We start from the raw sequence: 19,006 nt of genomic DNA on the forward strand, positions 1-19,006 counted from the left end.
CAAGCCGACTGTTTCAACGGAAAAACTCTTCTGTTGAACCTCACTGTTGATGTCGCCTTCAGAACAACACACACTGATCCTGGTCTAATCTGAAAACACACAATGGCCATAATTACAGTCGCTTGTAAAATAATTTTCCCTTCAACTATTTTACACAATATGAAAGAAACGGATCGAACGATTGTGAAGTCAGGAACAAAAGAAACAAAGTTTATTTTCGCTAAGAGTTTAAGCGGCTCAGCCTCGGTTTCACTACAGATTCTTACTTCTTACTATGTCTGGACTTTGACTGGACCATTCTAACCTATGAATCCACTTTGATCTAAAGCGTCCCATAATATCTCTAGCTGTTTGTTCGTTTGCTGATTAACCTGGATTTAGTTCTATTATTCTCCCATTAACTCTGACCAGCTTCCCCCGCCATGATGAAGAAAAACCTTCCCCCAGCATGACACTGCCACCACCATCTACACCAAATTGATGTGTTCAGTTTAGTGTAACATGCAGTGGTAGTTTTTACCCACATATGGGCCACAGCATTCAACTCTATGAGCCTCTATTTTGGGGGCATCACATGAAAGGAACAGAAAATTTTTGCACGCCACACTTTTCAGATTTTCATTTGTGAAAACAACTGAAAGCCGTTTTCGGTTTCCTTCTACTTCACAGTACTTAAAATCACAGAAACTTGAAGTCTGCTTGTAAAATGACAAAATGTGAAAAATATGAAGAGGAATGAATATTTTTATGGGTTTGAACAGCAGCTCGTCTGCAGGTTGATATTCAAATATTTATTAGGTTTACAAGTGTAAAATGACATCAGCTGAAATAAAAACTGCATGCAAAAAATACAATTATTCAACGTTGCTAAGAAGCATTAAGCTACCTACATGTTTATGAAATATTTTAAACAGATCTGGTGATTTTAAATTTTATCAACTCATTCACATCTCAAATGTGATCCAGTTGTTAGATGATTCCAGGTTTCGGTTGGGTCAAAGGTCACATCTTTTACTCTAGAAACACAAAATATGATTAAGTTGTTGAAATTATAACCAATCTATAACCAAATGACAAATGTTCAGTGGTGACTAATGAAAATTAGGATTTCTAGCTATAATTTAGTTTTAGCCAAAATAACTTAAAATTTGATGTCGAAAAGGAGCATCAAATTAAAATTGTAAGAATGTTAGAGAAACTTTTCTCCAAGAATTTAATTAGCTTCCTCTAGTTTATATAAATCACCTCCAGCTGCTTTAAGGAAGCCCAACAATCCCGAAAATAAACCATTCACCTGATTACAGACTGAAAATGCATCAGCCTAAAATATTTAAATATAAACTTTTCAGTGCTCATTCAGCTCATGCAGCGTTCTCATTAAATAAACGTAAAATACAGACATACCTGCGGCTGGGTTATGAGCTTTGATTTGTAAATGTATTGTGAAACAGATTTAATGTGGATAAACAGGAACGTTCAGAAGCACCTGGTGAAATCTGAGTCAGGGAACCAGATTTTACCAGCACAGGTCGTCTCTGATCATTTACAGTTTATTATGTTCAGTGTTGATGTCAGGCAGCTTAAAACAGCGACAAAGAGGAGTGATGACTTACAGCAAGTCAGTTTGAATTTATTATTTAGAAAAATACTGAAACAAAATAATTAAAAAATATATGTTTACCTGGAAGTTTGAGACAATTGATTATTTTAAATCAAACATAAAGCAAAAATGAATCTTTGTCTGCCGTTTTCTTTCACTGATAACATTCACAAAATATGCTGAGTTGTGTGTTTAGTCTGAAGAAATAAGTTATTAAAAAAGAAAGATCTTGAGCATCATGATAAAAACACACCAGGGAGGAGATGCATGAACTAGAACAGTGGTTCCCAGTTCCAGTCCTCGGGGCCCCCCTGCTCTGCATGTTTTAGATGTGCCTCTATACCAGAACAGCTGATTCAAATGATTGCATGACATCTTCTGCAGCCACCAAGTACTGCAGGAGCCAGTTAATCACCCAGAGATTCAATCCAGGTGTGGCAGAAGGGAAACATCTAAAACATGCAGGCAGGGGGACCTGAGGACTGGAATTGGGAAACACTGATCTAACGAATTAAAATTGAAAATAATTTATAAACGCACCGTACAGAAACATTTAGGCGCAAGGAAACTTTTTTATATTTTTAATCAGCAATTCACAATTTTACAAACCCAGAAAATAGTACAGAAAGGAAAATTTAAAGGATGATCTGCATTTCTACCTGCATGTGTGGATAATAATAAAACATGCAAAGTTTTTAATTCACTCTTTCTGATACCAATCGTTTTTATAAAACATTTTCATTTTAAAAATTATACTTACAAATTACATTTTGGCGACTTTAATCATTTCTCCATCACATTGCAATCGATTGTAACCCAAAAATGAAAGACATAATGTATTTATTATTATTTATTTTTTGCCTCTTTGGTTTTGGCTGCATGTATATCTGGGAGATTTTAGCATCTAATTATTTTTAAATAAACAACATAAAACTAATTTTGTAATATCTTTGCTGAAGACAGAATGTCTCTCAGTATTTAGAGACATTTTGGACTATTTTCATTAATATTTTTGCATTTTAATAATAATTTAAATCCAAATAGAGTTTAATAAAGCAGCAGTTCTCTGTTTGAGAGGGACTGGCCACCCTTGGCCCCCCTTTGGTTTCTCCCTGGTTTTACCAGATTATTTAGATTTAGGCTCCAGGACTGGTCATGTGACCATCTTCAAACAACGGCTGCTGGATCAAAACATCTTTTACATACTGCAGAAACACAAGAGAGTAGATTTTAATAATCAGACTGAATTTTCCTACAGAGTGAGTTTATTTAACAGTTTAATAACTTTAAGCAGCAGTTCCTGTTGTAAAGGACTTGTGAGTTTTGTTCATACTTTCCACCTGTAGTAGAAAGCCTTGTTGCCCAGGACTGCCAGGCTGATGCAGACACAGAGCTGGAGGACCGACATGACGATCATGGTGATGTCCACGCCTCTCAGCAGTTTCTGAAACACCAGACAAAGAAAAACGGAATGAAAAGAACCAAAAATATATAGTTCCGGTTCCAGTGTTCGGCCTTTTTGAGCTCCAACCTGCCATCAGTTACACCTGAAATAAAGTTCAGCTGCTCTCAGAGGATTCTCACAACATTTGCTCGTTAGCTGTGGTGCTTCAACAGAAAACTTACTGTCAATAGTTGAGTTTCCATTATAAATGTTCACAAAACATAATCAATATTCCAATAATGTTGGGGGTGGGGAGTCATAACTGCTGTTTCCATTAAAATCACACGCAAATAAGTTTGTTTTGTTCACCCAATAGGTCAATAAAAAAACATACCATGAACCTCCAACTACTTCCTGTCATCTTCTTCTTCATGGTTGGCGCCAGCAAGTAACATCCAGCTGTTAATTATGTGAAAAAATGTTTCCATTGCAGTTTTGTAAAAGAAACCCTAAAAAACAACTCATCTTTGCGGCAAACTTTTAATTTTTATTTTTTATTTTTTTACTTTTTTTTCTAAATTGGCTTTTCCATTAAATATTTATATGTTGAAATTGCGCTATGATGTGGTCAATGGAAACACAGTTATTGACCAGTGAAAGAAAATGTACCTGATCGTGGTTATTATGGTTATTATGGTTATTCTTGTCTGACTCTGTCCTTTCCTCCCTGTGATCTATAATTCTATGTTCCTGCTGTTTTTGTGTAACGACAATCAAACATTGATTAATTCATTCAGAGGAAACACTAACATCCTCAGCTCCATGCTCCAGAAAATCAGCGCTTTTGACTGGACCCTTTAAGGGTCTTTTCTAACCCTAAAAGGCAGAAAAAGGCCGATGTGTTGACTACCTGAGCTAAATTAGCCAAGAACACGCAGTTTTTGGAGTTCCTTTCATCCAGGATCCCACACATCCCAATGACAGTAAAGCTGGCCAAATGTACCGCATACAGCACTATGGCCACAATGGAGAGGATGGATCCGGCTACGTTGAGAAAGACGGAAAAACCCATCTGAAAGCAGAAATCTGGTTATCATTCCCAACAGCGACCTCTACAGTTGGAAAACAGAACAGTTCTTTACTCACCAGGCAGCGGAAAGGAAATCTGTCTGCAAGAAGAGACAGGACTCCGGCTGCAATGAACTGAAAGAAAAACAGCAATCAGATCAGTTATTATCATTACTGTTTTCATTAACTTCAAGAGTAAAACAAAGTTACTTTCATGTAAGGACATTTTTTACACATTCATTGTGATTCTATCAACACATTTGGTCAGAATGTACCCGGTTCACATTCACTAGTTCACTAATACCAGAATAAAATCCTAATGATGCGAGAATAAAGTAGGAACATAATCACAATAAAATTAAGATAATGTCGTAGTATCACCAGAATATAGGAATAATCAGGGATTAAAATCAAATTTGTAGAAGAAACTCGAGATTAAATGAGTAAAAAGTTGTAATTACACAAAACAGTCGCAAAAGTACCAGAATAAAGTCGGAATGATGCAAGAAGAAAGTCATAATATTACCAGAATAAATTAATAATCATATGGGAATAAAATTGGAATTGTATGAGGAAAAAAGTCGCAATTATACGAGAAAAAAGTCGTAAAGATGCCAGATTAAAGCCGTAATCAGATGGGAAGAAAGTCGAAATAAATAAGAAAAAAAGTCATAATATTACCAGGATAAAGTGATATTGTTATTCTGCTCATACGAGAATAAAGTTGAAATAATGAGAACAGCCATAAGAATGGCAGAGTAAAGTTGGAGCAGTCACAATAAAATTAAAATAAAGTCGGAACTTCATCATCACAAAGTCTATGAATAGTCCAGAATAAAGTCGCAATATTAGGAGAATGGAGGACGAGGAGGCGGCGCCGCGACCCAACTTTCAACCAAAGATCCTCCTCAGCCTGTTGGAGGAAACGAGTTTGTTTTACGGCGCCCTCTAGTGGACAGAGGGGTTATTTTTCTCTCTGCTTTTGCAGAGGCCAGATCCTGGAATCGCCCCTGGTTTGCACTAAAACTGTATCTTGCAATTCAGAAAATATGTCATGCACACAATAAGGTAACTTCATTTAGAAACTGTTCTGCTTCTAATTAGTAAAGAAGTGGAAATGTCTCTGTTAAAGTACTTCAGTATGAGGAGGAAAACCATGTTAACCATAAAAATGAAAGCTTTGCTCGTGTTTTCCATTCAGAGAGAGAATATTTCATATTTGAAATATGACGGATTGAAGAAATCAGATAAAGGAAGAGAATGAGTTTTAAACGGATGTGTTTTCACTTACAGGAACTCCCAGCCAGTAAGGAAACGTTTCTGCACGTTCTGGTCCGAGTACAACGTTGAACACTCCGACCATGATCTGCACAATCTGCGAAACGTTTAAAACGTTTTTCTTTACGGTGTTACTCTTCAGAAACTGATTCTTTAAACGCTCTGAGTTCCTCTCACCCCGAGAGCGCCGACCACGCTGCTCCCTTTGCTCCCTGACCGCCATGATGGACCGCAGGGAAGAGCCCTGACGATCTGACGCCTTTGTGCCAACTTGCTCCGATTGTCCGTTGCTATGGTAACAGCAGTCACTCCAGTGTTTGCATCCACTGAGACGGACATCTTTATAACCTTTAAGCAAAGGAAATGTAGATATTCAAAATGATATTCATTCCCCAGAGAAACGATGCAGGGATGCAAAATGAAGCATCGTATAATTAATACTGGAGATGATGCTGCAAAGAAGGATTTTACATAAAATCTAAGAAATTATGAGTGAAGAACAACAGAATGGCATACAACAAACTGTCTTCAGTCAGAGGCATCCTCAGAGCCACTGGGATACAGGCTGCTACAGAAGGTCCTTCAACCACTAAAGAAAATTATTCAAGTTACAACATTTAGTTTCTCTTTGGGATCAATAAAGTATTTTTGGATTTGAATTTTTGAATTGAATTGATTATTTCAGACATTCGAAGAAAAGAAGAAAACAAAACGATGTGTAAATGCAGCAGCATACATACCACAGACACAGAAACACCTATTTGGTCACTACTTCTGAAAAGGGACGTGGTGCCCAAATACTACGTCTTTAATAGTAGTACTTGGTCACTACGAAGTTGGGACCAAACTTGAAGATGAACTTTAATATTTCACTTTCTAATAAAAAATTTAATTATTTTCAGAAAAGCCTTTTTTAATGCTGTGAACTCACCTGCTGAGAAGTTCAGTCTGACTCCAACAGTTTTCTGGTTCAGCCTGAAACAAAACGTCCACTTCCTGCTAATCCTTCAAATTAAAAGCATATTTTCACACATGGCACACAGAATCCCATGTTTATAAGTGCTAAACAATACATTAAATTTGAATTTTCTGTGCTTTCCTCAGTCATTTGGGTTGATGTTGGTAGAGAACTGAATTATGTATAATAATAAACTGTCTGAACCTGGAAGCCTGCAGCAGATCTGCTGTTACTGGATCAAAGTTTGATGCTCGTAATTTGCTAACTTTCCTCTGAATGTGTGCATGTGGAGAGGTTTGATATTTATACGCGAGAATGAGTCGATGCAGGAATGTCTTAAAGTCAGGAAGGTAAACACTGATATTGTATCAAATCCAAATATGCAGCTGCTGTAATTCAATAATACAGACAAAACTGAGTTATTGGGCTCAGTTCTGGTCATGACTCCAAATTATGCCTCTTTAGTTTCTCCTGCAAAATGAAAGACATTTTTTCATTTGAAAGCATCAAAAGGCCTTTAATTTCACCGGCAGCTCTTTATTTTTAATAATTCATCTTGAGAGACGACATTTCTCTCAGGAACAAATCCTTTAAAACAGATTTTATCAGCAGAAGCTTGTTATGTTTTGATCAATACAATCATAGTGCAAAACCCGCAGCAGGATTACATCAAAACCTCATTCACATGACGCTGTCATGCCAAAGTGACGTTAAATCTGACCTGTATGAAGAGGTGGTACTTCTGTTCTGGCACTGTCCCACTACCGCCACCTTGTGGGAAGAAGTGTAATGTTCAACGGAAAATTAACTGACTTCAGCTCACGTTGGAACAATGAACAACTGTTTGGAGTTTATGACATCAAAAACTAAAAATAAATAAATAAAAATAAACATAAATGTACATTATAATCTAATATTACCCCTCAAGAAATACCACATAGACTAATCTGAGTTTTGTCATTTTATTCCTTTTTTCTGACGTTGAGTCTGATCACTACTTTGTAAATAACACAGCTATAGAAACATTTGATACATACACTTAATTAATGCTTCCCCTGCTTTCTGTTCATTTGTGAAAATGAATAATAATAAAGTTTAGAAAAAAAGAGTCTAATGGTGAGATTCTATCCGTGACTTTGTTACTCTCCTTAAATCATAAACTGTTTTTAGATTTACAATGAAATACAAAAGAAAACCTACAAAAAGATCAGCGCATGCGCAAATATTACTTTGTTTATTTCTTTCTTCCCGTAACAGCTGGCATGCGTTTCTCGGCATAACACCGTTCCCGTTTTTTGCGCTTCCGGGACAGATTGCTCAGTACCTGAACCTGAGGTTTTGTTTGTCAGTTTGCTTCCGGATCTAACAGGTACGTTGTTTTACTGAAATCCCTAAAGTTGGAAATAAAAAGAAGAACCAGAAACAAAAGTTCTGCTGAAGTGAACCGGGTTTGTGTTGTTAGACGAAGTAGGACGAAGAGTCGGGGATTTGAGGAGGAGAAAGTTAAAACTGAAACTGATCGTCGACTGTTTTACTAAAAGAAGGCATTTTAATTAGGACACTTGTTTATTTACTTTAAAATGGATGTAAATTTAAAAGAACATAAAACAGGCAACCGCTATTTTGAGTAATTTATTTGTCCTTTGCTTTATTTCTCCGTTTTTCTTTCCACATAGCCTGATTGTTCCAGTATTTGTGTGTAGGATGGTCCAGTCAAAGTCCAGGCCTGAACTTGGTTTTCACAGAATCAGTGTCGGGTTTTAATTTTGGAGACAGATTGAAACACCGGCAATTCAGACCCAGAGTATTGACTTTGAATTATATTAATAAACTATTTTTAGAACCAGGTTTTGTTTTTTCTCTTTCCTTGGTCTACTTTGTGTTCTTCTGCCCTGAAAAAACTACTAATAAAATCAGAATTAACACAGTGTGAATGTCCAACACCTGCAAATCCTGTTAATGCATTTTATTTCACTTAACTTGTTAAAATAATTAATAACACATTTGAAATGTCTGTGTCAGCTTTCAGGACCAGGAAGGATGTCTGTGACCATGAGCAGGACCGACGGGGTCACCGTGTTCACTCTGACCTCTGACCCTGACAGTCGCTGGCCTCCGCTGTGCCAGATCCTGAAGAGTCTTTGCTACAGCCCGGTGTGCTGCTCCGCGTCCCAGCAGCTGAGGGCCGTCCTGAAGACGCCTCTGTCTGTCCTCGCGGTGAGCTGCAGACTTCTCTCTTCATTTTAATGGAAACTTAAACTGCTGTTGCTCTAATTAAACATGTTTTCTATGAGTTTACTGTTTGTTGCATCTTTATCGAAGCTTTCATTTGATTGTCAAAAATAATAACAATGAAGCATGAATGTGAGGTTTGACCTCAGGTGTCTGCTTGTCGTTTTGCTTTGCAGGCCATCCACATGATGATCGGGCTGCTTAACATTGGCCTCGGCGCCATCTACCACATGTCTTACAGTACTCCTTACTTTTTCTCGTTCCGTTATTTTCCCTACTGGATGGGATCTCTGGTGAGCAAACTGCTGGGTTACAGATTGTCAGCATTAACTAATCGTCGGAGCCTTTAAGTGGCAGCATTATGTACTTTACATAGCTCCATAATCTACTAACTATGTTACCTTCAGCTGTTATAATAATGCCGTATTTAGCAAACATAACTCAGAATAAATTTGATTTTGCAGTTTGTCTCTTTGAAATGGGTCTCTGTCTCTTTAAGAAGCCACAACTCTTTCCGACATATTATAGATCATGTAAATTATAAACTCAAAATTAAATTGGTGATTGATGTTTTCAGTATTTCAGAGGCAGATGTAATTTGATTGAAGTTAGCATTTTAGCTCCTGCTAAACACCAGGCTGCTGCAGTGCTTTGGTGTTAACAGAACTCAGTTTTTAGTACCAGTGGCCTCCACTGGGGAGGTAAACGGAGCAACTCATGGTTACATGGAGCCATTTAGTCACTTTTACACAGAATATTTATTTGTTTGTGTTTCCTTTTTTCCAGTTCATTGTGTTTGGCATCATGTGCATTTTATCTGAGAAGTATCCAAGTCCATGTCTGGTGAGTGATTTTAACTATCTGGTGTTTCTTCAGGATCATCAGCATTTATTCTTGGATCTTTTTCAACATTGATCAAATTGTTGGTCATATTTGTACATGTAGTTATTCTTCTTGTATTTCAGATCATCCTCAATGTGTTTGTCAACCTGGTTGGTGCTGTTCTTGCCATTACTGCCATCGTGTTCTGCAGTTTATTGGAGGGAGACGTATATGTGTGGCTTTCCTGTGATGAGAGGCGTTACTACGACTACTACTCTTACAGACGCACCACGCCAAGTCCTTACATTAAGGAGAAGTGCTTGGAGAGCAAAGCAATGATTGAGGTAAGACAGAAATATCCTGCCAGAAGTCAGATATGTCTTTATGATGTTATTATGATGAGCTTTAGAGATGATCCCATCCTTGAAGATTTGTGGACGTTTGTTTCTAAGTTGAACGTTTCCAGGTTTCTGATTGTTGGGTTATTTCTGTTAGGCCTTGTTGACATGCAGCTGCTCCTCAGTTTAATCGTTTCGTAACATCATCTACAGATGTAAATATACATAGTTCCCACAAGTCTGAACCAGAAGTGATCCGAGCCACTGAACGGCCATCTTGGTAGGCAGGCGCAGCGCGAAGCGGAGATGAACCATGGCTTCCAGACCAACAGAAAGACAGCAGAGTCCTCAGAAATTGTTAATGAACTTATATTGTTTCTAAATTAGACAGTAACAAGCCACAAGGTTCTGAGCTTGTGGCTTGTTTATTGTCGTCATAGCAACTCTTGTGATGGATACCTACCAAGATGGCTGCCGGCTACAAAGTTCCCAGAAGTGTGACATCACATGAGAACTATGAATTGCACGTTGAAACCAGCTATAAATTAATTACTTGTGTGGCCACATATTGAAAAATGATTTCAATGTCTTGCTTCAAATCAGCTTTTTGAGTTTATTTTTGTTTTGTTTGTTTCTTTAACAGCAACACAGACGTAAGATAGTCAGCATCATTTAAAATAAAGTGAATGATTTAAGGAGGATGTTCTACATTCGTTAGATAAATGGTTTATGGAGTTGTTTGTGTTCTGCAGATGCTTCTGAGGAGCATTCTTGGGGTTCTGCTTGTCCTGGCGGTGGTGGAGCTCTGCGTCGCCATCAGCTCCGCCGTGTTGGGGATCAAAGCTCTGAGACGCACCAGCAGCAAACCAAACAAGGTGAGCTGTTTGTGGATAGAATGAGCTTCTGGCTTAAAGCTTTGATTTAGTTTTACTTTTGAAAAATTCAGAATTACCAATCAATTCAGAGGATGATTCTGTGATGGTGGATATACACTCACCGGCCACTTTATTAGGTACAAATGCTCATTAATGCAGGTGTCGAATCAGCCAATCACAGGGCAGCAACTCAAAGCTTTTGGCCACGCAGACATGACCAAGACGATCTGCTGCAGTTCAAACCGAGCATCAGAACGGGGAAGAAAGGTGCTTTAAGTGACGTTGAACGTGGCTTGGCTGTTGGTGCCAGACGGGCTGGTCTGAGTATTTCAGAAACTGGCTGCTCACCAGCAGAATCTTCAGTACCGGCCTTTTCAGTGGGGCATGCAAAGAGGAAGCAGAGAGACTTCCAGTTTAGTGTAAATTCTTAGGTTTTGGATTTTTCTCGCCACTCGACCAAAAAGCTTCTTCTGTTCTGAACATGGATCGGAAGAAACGGACTCAGAAAAATCCCACGCATGCTGCCTTTAACAACGAGTCACTGATCCATGCAGATGAATCTTTGGTGATCCAAGCAACAACCGAAGTGGTCTGACATTTTATTTATCGAGGATTTTTCTCTTCCTCTCTTCTACCCAAAATGTCTGTTACATGAGATTAATTAAATATGAGAGAAAATGAAAAATAATGATAAAAATCTGAAAATAATTACCAAGAGTAAAAGAAAAATAAGTATTGTAACTCACATTAAGCAATTTCATTGTTGTTGTGACACAACTGTTATTATTCTGTTTTGTCTTTGTCCTAAATGTTTCCATTTAATATTCCTTTACTGTTTTTATTATTTTTTCCATCTTTGAGTGTTCGCTCATCTAATTGTTCATTTTCTAGATGAATATTTATGTTTGCTAGTCTGTAATGTTTGTTTTTTATCCTCTAATAGGTGAATAGAAATAAAAAAAGATAAAGGTGATGAACAGAGGTGATGTCCTCAGGTTGACTTTACTAACATAGATGGACGTTATTAACCCCTCAGGGAATCTTAAATATCCAGTCGCCCATAAAACAACACAACGGGCCGTTCTACAGGCTGGACTCGTTTCAGGTGTTTTCATAGCAGCTCCTGTTGAAACATGACCAGATCGGCTGAAGTGAGCAGAGGGTGGGGGCAGGGTGGGGGCAGGGTGGAGACGTTTGGAGACGTTTGGAGACGTTTGGAGACGTTTGGAGATGTTTGGAGACGTTTGGAGACGTCTGGAGACGTCTGGAGACGTCTGGAGACGTTTGGAGACGTCTGGAGTCGTTTGGAGATGTTTGGAGACGTTTGGAGACGTTTGGAGACGTTTGGAGACGTTTGGAGACGTTTGGAGACGTCTGGAGACGTTTGGAGACGTTTGGAGTCGTTTGGAGATGTTTGGAGACGTTTGGAGACGTCTGGAGACGTCTGGAGACGTTTGGAGACGTTTGGAGTCGTTTGGAGATGTTTGGAGACGTTTGGAGACGTTTGGAGACGCCCCCGATGCCACGAGGTCTCCACAGTCCAATAGACACATTGGATTGGATGATTCCAGCTCTTCTATAACCTCCTTGTTTTCTGTTCAGACCTTTAATCCAGGTCTTATTTACTTTATGCTCTAAAGGAATCAGATGAACTTTGTTTAAAATCTCAAAACGTTTGCAGAAATAAAACAGCTTTTCTTCACAATGAGAAGGTTCCCCAAAAAGGCCGAATTACAGACATTTTCTTCTCTAAGCAGTGATTTCTCAAAACCAGTGAATCACATTTTATGTTTCACTTCATTTTTTTTATTGCTCAACGTGTTTCTCTCCTCCTGCAGACCTCTGATGAGTCGGAGTATTTCAAACCGCTGCTGGAGGAAGTCACCACCGAGCCTGCAGTCTGAACGTCTTTCACTTCCTGTAAAGATTAATCCTGCACTTTATCCCACTCAAAGGGTTAATATCTACATTAATCATCTACTTATAAGAAGCTTATGGGTTTTTTAAAATACAGCTTACAATCAGTTTATTACTACCTATAATAATACTAACACATTAAATGAATTTCTATTTTTAATAAATTTGTAAAAATTTCAAAACCAAATTGTTGTAATGAAGTATTTGAATTGTGTTGATGGAGATTAATACAATTTTAAATCAGGCTGAAACATAAAAAAGTAAAAGTGAAAACATCCTGGATTTTTGTGTTGTTAATCAGAACTGTGTACGCGCTGCATTTCTCTTTCTGTAAGTAAAAGATTTGAAACACCAGAATTGGTCTCTTCTGAACTCTCTTGCTGTTTTATTTCCAGATAATTTGTTTTCTAACGATGTGATTGATCAACTTCCCATTATCTATACAGAAGATCAGATTCCCTCAGAAATTTAGTCTCAGTCTAAATCCATCGGTTTCTGACGCAACAAGGACAAACAAGGAAATATTAATAAATGCCTCAATGCAGTGGTTCCCAAAATGTGGGGCGCCCCCTACGGGGGACCCAGTGCCATTGCAGAAAAAAGAAATTAATTCATAAGCAATCTTTCAACAAGATATAGGAACTTGTTTTAAGTCAATAATTTCTCAATACTGATGAAAAATGCTGCTTATATTGACAAATAATTTCATTTATAACGTGGGGAAATTTCTTGTTACAAATGCATTTATCTGCCAATAAAAGTAGTATTTTTTCACTACTATTAAGGAATTATTCACTTAAATTATTATGTCTTCCTTAAAAGTTACTTGTAAGATTCAAGTGTGCAAAGAAACTAGACTAATTACTTGGTGACGTTTTGTGTTTTTGCAGTGTAAGGTTTAGGCTTTAAAAGTCCAGAAGTGACGTTAAAACGCTCCACATGCATGGAATAAACACAAACGACTTCTCTCCAATAAGGGAGAGTTTACTGACAAAATTAATTCAGCTTTACAGTTAAATACTCACTAAGCTAACAACACTCAACTAAACTACTGGGTAAAAGGTCATGAACACTAAAGTAAAACTAAAAATCTAAAAGTCAGAATAGAACCAATAAAATGAATAATGATGTCACAGGTCATCAGGTTGGTGTCGGTGAAGCTGAGCTTCCTGTCTGGCTCTGGACACCAACCCGAGAAAAACTCATTTTTGGGGAACCTGTAATTCAAAGATTCCTTCTGTAGAATTATGGATAAGAAACGCTGAAGTTTTGTCCCTTTGACAGGAAACAGCGACGAGACGCTCAAAACCATAAACTGGTTCAGTTCTTCATGGCTGGAGGCACATATTAAAGATCTGGGGGGAATCAAAGCCAGTAGAAGGATTTCCTAATAAGTATAAACACCGACTCTCTTTTATAGCCCCTAGACCAGGGGGGGCCCAACGTGGGTCCTGGGGGGCCGGCATCCTGCATGTTTTAGTTCTCCCTGGTTTAACGTACCTGGATCCAATGATGGTTCATTAAAGGCCTAAGAAGAAGATCGACCAGCTGAAAGGTTGTTAATACCACCAGGGAGGGAACTAAAACATGCAGGATGCCGGCCCCCCAGGACCCACGTTGGGCCCCCCTGCTCTAGACCTTTAAAACCTAGAGATACAATCTTTCGATTTCCCAACACGAGGCTTTAATTTTAGCCGTATTTCCTCTACAAACACAGTTTCTATAGTTGCAGAATGCACCTTGAGCTATTTTTAGGCCCTGTTAGGGATTAGCTTAGAGGTTCAGTATCCAACAAGTGAAACCATGAGCTTCGACATGGAAAGACTTTTAATGTGCTTCCTGGCACTAAAAAAACAAAAAGTCAAAGACACAAAGCTTTTCTTCCTCACCAGAAGAAACCCAAACACTGTGGGACTTTCCAGGTCACGACACGTTTTCTAATTTCTGTTTAAACAATTTGATCACTTATTGTAAAAACAAATGCATCAGAAAATTAATGACTGACTTGGGGGATTTTTTTAAAACTTCCCCTAAATGAAGTTTTGTATTCATTAACTATGACTTTGGTACAAACACCGGACAGGGAAGCAGGTTACAGGGAAGCAAGTGAAGTTTGATGTTGACTTTCAGGATGAATTAGTCACCAATTTTAATTTTCATAACCAAGATTTTCATACCTGGTTTCTATTAAGAATCAAATTGTACCAATTGGATGTAGTTTCCTCCTTTTGCTTCATTAAACATTAGGCAGATATTAGGTCTCTCATGTGACCAGTGCCACCTTCATCCCACCCATCGATCCTCCCACTGGATCCAGTTGGAATATATTTCCTGTTCCTCCACACCACTCTGCTGTCTGCAGCCTCTGGAACGATGTCTGTGACTGTGAGCAAAGCCGACGGAGTCACTGTCCTCACGATGGTTTCTGACCCAAATGGTCGCTTGCCTCCTCTGTGTCAGGTCCTGAAGGCCCTCAGCCACAGCCTGGGGGGCTGTTCGGAGCCCCCACACATGAAGCGGCTCCAGAGAGCCTCCCTGTTGGTACTTGGGGTGAGCAAGAAACTGATGTTCTTCCAAAATGCTTGGTTCACTTGTGAATTAATCGCTTTTATTTTACCAAAATCGTTTTTAGTTTGGTTTTTCTGTCTCTGTGTGTTTTGAACTGATGAAGACTTAGGATGATGGTCTCTCAGGTATTTTTGTTTGGGGTGCTGCAGCTATCCTGTCCTTCCATACCCAAAGCAACAGCTGCATCCGTGTTCCCTGCACAAAGTCACACTCAGCCTGTGTGGATTGGATTTTGTTGTCAGGGCTGCCTCTCGTCACCAGTCCTGTCTGGGTTGGGTTGGACCTCCAGGTGCAGCTATGGAGGGACTGTACCTGCCTTGGGTTCATCTTTGTTTCTTGCAGATGATTTTGTTTTGTTGTCCCCAGATCATGACCATCAGAGTGCATTTCAGTAGTTAGCAGTCAGAGTCACCGTCCAAAAGCTCCCACATCCTCAAGTGTCCTTCACCCACGTTGGTCCACAGGTACTTGGGTCAGACTCAATGTGGACTCAAAGCGGACGGCCATCTGCCAGACACGTCCCCACAAAGGTCAATCTGTTGAGAGACTGCATCGTCTGGACGAGATGGAGCCAAATTTTCAAGAATTTCTTTTGGAAGAGATTAGAAAATATAGAGACTTGCAGGATATGTGGGACGAAATAGCGTTAGAGTGCAAGAAATTGAAATGAGCAGACGCACAATCCACACTACACAGGTCGTCCAAGTATGTGAGTCTTCAGTTCGTCTGAGTGTTGGGTCATTGTTCGCAACTGGAAAATGGTGGACTGTTCTTCGGTCTGGCCCTCAGGTGGAAGAGTTTAGGGGTTTTGGCATCTTCTTCATGAGTAAAGGTGGGATAGAGTAGAGAGTGGTTTGACAGATTTATCCTCATCTGTGGTTTGCTTTGGTCCGCTGTGGAGAGGAGAGGTCAGCCAAGAAGAAAAGTTATTTATTGAGCAGTCTGTCAGTTTTACAACTCACCTGCTGTCGTGACATCCTCCCATGGGAGCGTGGCATAAATACCAGAGGTCCGCAGCATTTGTTCCCAATAGAAAGGGACTCTGGGCAGACCCAGATCACGTTGGGGGGCCTATATGTCCCCCAGTGAGTGACTCCCAGGATTAGCTCAAGATGATGTGATGCAGATCTTAATCTTTAATATCGTCTATAATCTTCCTGTGTTTTCTCTTTCACAGACTTTGCACATCATGATTGGGCTGCTGAGTATTAGCCTGGGAATCATCCTCCATTTCAGGTGGGCAGAGCATCCAAAGGTTGTTCTACAATAAGAGTATTACTGCCTCAACATGTCTTTACTCCCGTAGAAGTAAAATGTACCGCAGAGCAACTCCTGGTGTACATTTTTCAACAAAGTGAAGTAAATGTAACTAATTACTCCCCATCTCTGACAGTGAATCCTGGTGTGAGCTAACAGTCGTCCCCAGTTGTCCTTTTTGGTCGGGAAGTCTGGTGAGAGATTAAAGACCGTCACCATAGCAACAAATGGGAACAGCAGTAATTTATCTTTTGTTTCTTTCGCAGTTTGCCGTAATTGGCATCATTTGCATTCTGTGTGAGAAGAAGCCATGTCTGTATCTGGTGAGTGGGTGATTTTCAAAACGGTTCATCGGCTTTTTGTTGTTCTGATTGATTCTCTCATTCCAGATTCTTCCCAACATGTTTCTGAACTTTGTTGGGATCTTTGGAGCCGTTGGAGCCATTTTCCTCTACAGCATCAATATATCTGGTTACTATAGTGGCTGTGGAAGAGTTTATGGTCCATATTATCATGAATTCCCAATCAGGGTAAGAGTTACAAATACACTGTAAAACACTAGAAGCTGCTTTAACTTGAAAATGAACGCTGCTTTAAAAATTAAATTTAAGTCAGCAAAATGTTTTGTTGGTTTTACTCAGAAATTAAAGTTTATGAAGTTTATTTAACAACAGGAGACAAATTGTCTAAACATTTGAATTCATTAATCTTAAACTGTGAGTTTTAACTTAAAGCTGCAATTTAAACCAAATAATTATTTCAAAATATATGAGAAAAAAAACTTCTCATCTAGTCAAAGAGCTCACACTTCTGTATTACTTTCACTCATTATCTTAAAATCCTTATTTTACTTTACAATAATTTAAATTCTAAAAGAATTAATTCTGAAACACAATGAGGAAAATATTGACAAAGTGTAAAGTTACTGACCATCCTGACAAATAAATAAAAAAAGGATAAAAGCTCAAAGTTGTTAAATGTGTCCACAGGTTCTTTCTGAAGGCATCAGCGGCGTGTTGATCGCTCTGTCGGCCCTGGAGCTCTGCGTCGCCGTCAGCGCTCTCGCTTTGACAATAAAAGTCCTGACATGCTGCAAAAGAAACGAAAACCTGGTAAATTATCAAATATATCTCGTTATATTTTTTAATGATCAATACATCCTGACTGCATTCGAATTGTTTTATTTCTTTATGTCTTTGAACGTTTTATGTGTAATTCAGGTTTTAAAATGTTATTTTCAGGGTAGAAATCAGCAGATTTCAAACAAAGTAAAGTTTTTAAAGAACACAATTCAGAGACCTGCACAACATTATCAGCCTGGACATTTTCTAATTTACATCAAGCAATATCTACATAATTTACTCTCACTTCAAGTATTTATTGTACTTCATTTTTATTTAAAACTTTTCTCATATTTTTAAAATAGCCGAGTTAAAAACATCCTGGTTAGAATTGATTTATTTTGCACCATTTTAAATGAAACTCTAACCAACATGTTGAACAATTAAAAGGTTAATGTTTCATTTGTTGATTATTCGTGTTTCTGACTCCAAGTATTTTGCGCCGCCTTGTGGCCTTCAGATGAACTTGATTCCTTCTGTCCTGCAGAGCTGCAGTGAACCAGAACAGACGACCAACCCAGGAATCACAGAAGGTCCCTATGAAATTTGCATCATTTCTACCTGATCGCAGAGCCGACATGCATGATGTTCTGCACCAGTTGGTTCCCATTGTTACTTCAGCTATAAACACCAATAATGTGTGAAATCAGAGAAAATCCAACTGTGTTTCCTCTTGAATCGTTATCAGCTGACGGAAAACGCTGAGAAAAGGGAGAAACGGATCAGAAAGTCGGGTGGAAAACTGCTGACATGAAATCTCTGGGTTGTTTTTCATGAAGCTGATCTTCCTCTTTCACACCAGGAGGTCAGTTTCCAGTGAACAGAACCAGAGGAAGTTCTGGTCAGGAGTTTTCCTCCGTTTTCTTTTCAAAATGAAGACATGAGTTAAATCTGATCTTTTGAAACATTATTTAATATTTAATGTACAAGAATTTTTGATCACAATTTTGTGATGCAAACTGAGTTCATGTTTGTTGTGAATTTCAGAAAAAAAGACCCTGAATTTTGGTTTGTAATATTTTTAACTGTATGCAACTTATTTAATAATTTCTTGTTGTGAGTTTTAGCAGCTTTGTGTCAGAAACTATATATGATTTTGGAGTCACTTTTTAAATATGCATGTGATCAGTTTATAGTGAGTTTAACGGTAAGGCAGCAGGAATCCAGAGTGAAGGAACCCACACATGGACTGAGAAACGCTGCAAAGCAGCAACCCAAAAATATGTTCTTACAATATGTCCCAGATGTCAAAGGCCCCGGGGCCACATCTGGCCCCACCTGGCTTTTCATGTGGCATCTAGACTCCAGATTACATCTATAAGTCCCTCCAGTTTTTCACAAATCTGAAAAATTCACACAAAATCTATCAGCTCCACATTTTATTCAGATTTTACTGCAAATTTCTGAAATTGGTGAAAAACATTTAGTTTAAGTGACTCAGTTTCACTTGATATCAAGCTATCTTGGATAAAAATTAAAATATCAATAAAAATCTTGATAAACTGCAGTTTGTGCCTTTTTCTTTACATTATTTTGAAATGGATTTTTATAAAATCCCTTTTATTGTTCCAGCTACGTAGCATTTTTT

At 38.5% G+C, this 19,006-nt stretch overlaps 3 protein-coding genes across 5 annotated transcripts; 2 read left to right on the forward strand and 1 right to left on the reverse strand.

Annotated features, from left to right (window-relative positions):
- Window positions 1-2,218: 2,218 nt before the first annotated feature.
- Window positions 2,219-7,586, reverse strand: LOC122831823. 3 transcript variants are annotated; one of them, XM_044118322.1, is made up of 9 exons: window positions 7,518-7,586; window positions 7,010-7,059; window positions 6,262-6,335; window positions 5,508-5,678; window positions 5,344-5,427; window positions 4,131-4,187; window positions 3,895-4,056; window positions 2,934-3,044; window positions 2,219-2,805 (listed from the first exon to the last, which is right to left on the reverse strand). In XM_044118322.1, the coding sequence occupies exons 4-9, from the start codon at window positions 5,667-5,669 to the stop codon at window positions 2,737-2,739; spliced, it is 645 nt and encodes a 214-aa protein (XP_043974257.1). In that variant the 5' UTR covers window positions 5,670-5,678; window positions 6,262-6,335; window positions 7,010-7,059; window positions 7,518-7,586; the 3' UTR covers window positions 2,219-2,736. The 3 variants fall into 3 exon arrangements, with proteins under 3 accessions (XP_043974257.1, XP_043974260.1, XP_043974259.1); XM_044118325.1 differs by lacking the exons at window positions 3,895-4,056; window positions 7,518-7,586 and having other exon boundaries at window positions 7,010-7,088; XM_044118324.1 differs by lacking the exons at window positions 6,262-6,335; window positions 7,010-7,059; window positions 7,518-7,586 and having other exon boundaries at window positions 5,508-5,711.
- Window positions 7,515-12,826, forward strand: LOC122831822 (transmembrane protein 176B-like). The gene is made up of 7 exons (XM_044118321.1): window positions 7,515-7,657; window positions 8,311-8,505; window positions 8,697-8,813; window positions 9,307-9,363; window positions 9,486-9,686; window positions 10,433-10,555; window positions 12,394-12,826. Exons 2-7 carry the CDS (start codon window positions 8,329-8,331, stop codon window positions 12,457-12,459), a joined length of 741 nt encoding a protein of 246 aa, XP_043974256.1. The 5' UTR covers window positions 7,515-7,657; window positions 8,311-8,328; the 3' UTR covers window positions 12,460-12,826.
- A 2,015-nt stretch (window positions 12,827-14,841) lies between these two features.
- LOC122831825 lies at window positions 14,842-18,900 on the forward strand. The gene is made up of 7 exons (XM_044118327.1): window positions 14,842-15,022; window positions 16,218-16,276; window positions 16,434-16,491; window positions 16,564-16,620; window positions 16,687-16,827; window positions 17,287-17,409; window positions 17,906-18,900. Exons 1-7 carry the CDS (start codon window positions 14,846-14,848, stop codon window positions 17,981-17,983), a joined length of 693 nt encoding a protein of 230 aa, XP_043974262.1. The 5' UTR covers window positions 14,842-14,845; the 3' UTR covers window positions 17,984-18,900.
- Window positions 18,901-19,006: the final 106 nt, after the last annotated feature.

Source organism: Gambusia affinis, linkage group LG05 (genome assembly GCF_019740435.1).
Source record: "Gambusia affinis linkage group LG05, SWU_Gaff_1.0, whole genome shotgun sequence".
Lineage (NCBI taxonomy): Eukaryota > Metazoa > Chordata > Actinopteri > Cyprinodontiformes > Poeciliidae > Gambusia > Gambusia affinis.

Excerpts from the sequence above, each read along its gene's own strand:
- LOC122831823 (XM_044118322.1), bottom strand. The coding sequence starts at position 5,669 with ATGTCCGTCTCAGTGGATGCAAACACTGGAGTGACTGCTGTTACCATA. Across the intron at positions 4,188-5,343 it reads CTTACTGGCTGGGAGTTCCT|TTCATTGCAGCCGGAGTCCT; the intron begins GTAAGTGAAAAC and ends TTTTTCTTTCAG. Across the intron at positions 2,806-2,933 it reads CTTTCTACTACAGGTGGAAA|TATGTAAAAGATGTTTTGAT; the intron begins GTATGAACAAAA and ends GTGTTTCTGCAG.
- LOC122831822 (XM_044118321.1), top strand. The coding sequence starts at position 8,329 with ATGTCTGTGACCATGAGCAGGACCGACGGGGTCACCGTGTTCACTCTG. Across the intron at positions 8,506-8,696 it reads CGCCTCTGTCTGTCCTCGCG|GCCATCCACATGATGATCGG; the intron begins GTGAGCTGCAGA and ends TTTGCTTTGCAG. Across the intron at positions 9,364-9,485 it reads AGTATCCAAGTCCATGTCTG|ATCATCCTCAATGTGTTTGT; the intron begins GTGAGTGATTTT and ends CTTGTATTTCAG.
- LOC122831825 (XM_044118327.1), top strand. The coding sequence starts at position 14,846 with ATGTCTGTGACTGTGAGCAAAGCCGACGGAGTCACTGTCCTCACGATG. Across the intron at positions 15,023-16,217 it reads CCTCCCTGTTGGTACTTGGG|ACTTTGCACATCATGATTGG; the intron begins GTGAGCAAGAAA and ends TCTCTTTCACAG. Across the intron at positions 16,621-16,686 it reads AGAAGCCATGTCTGTATCTG|ATTCTTCCCAACATGTTTCT; the intron begins GTGAGTGGGTGA and ends CTCTCATTCCAG.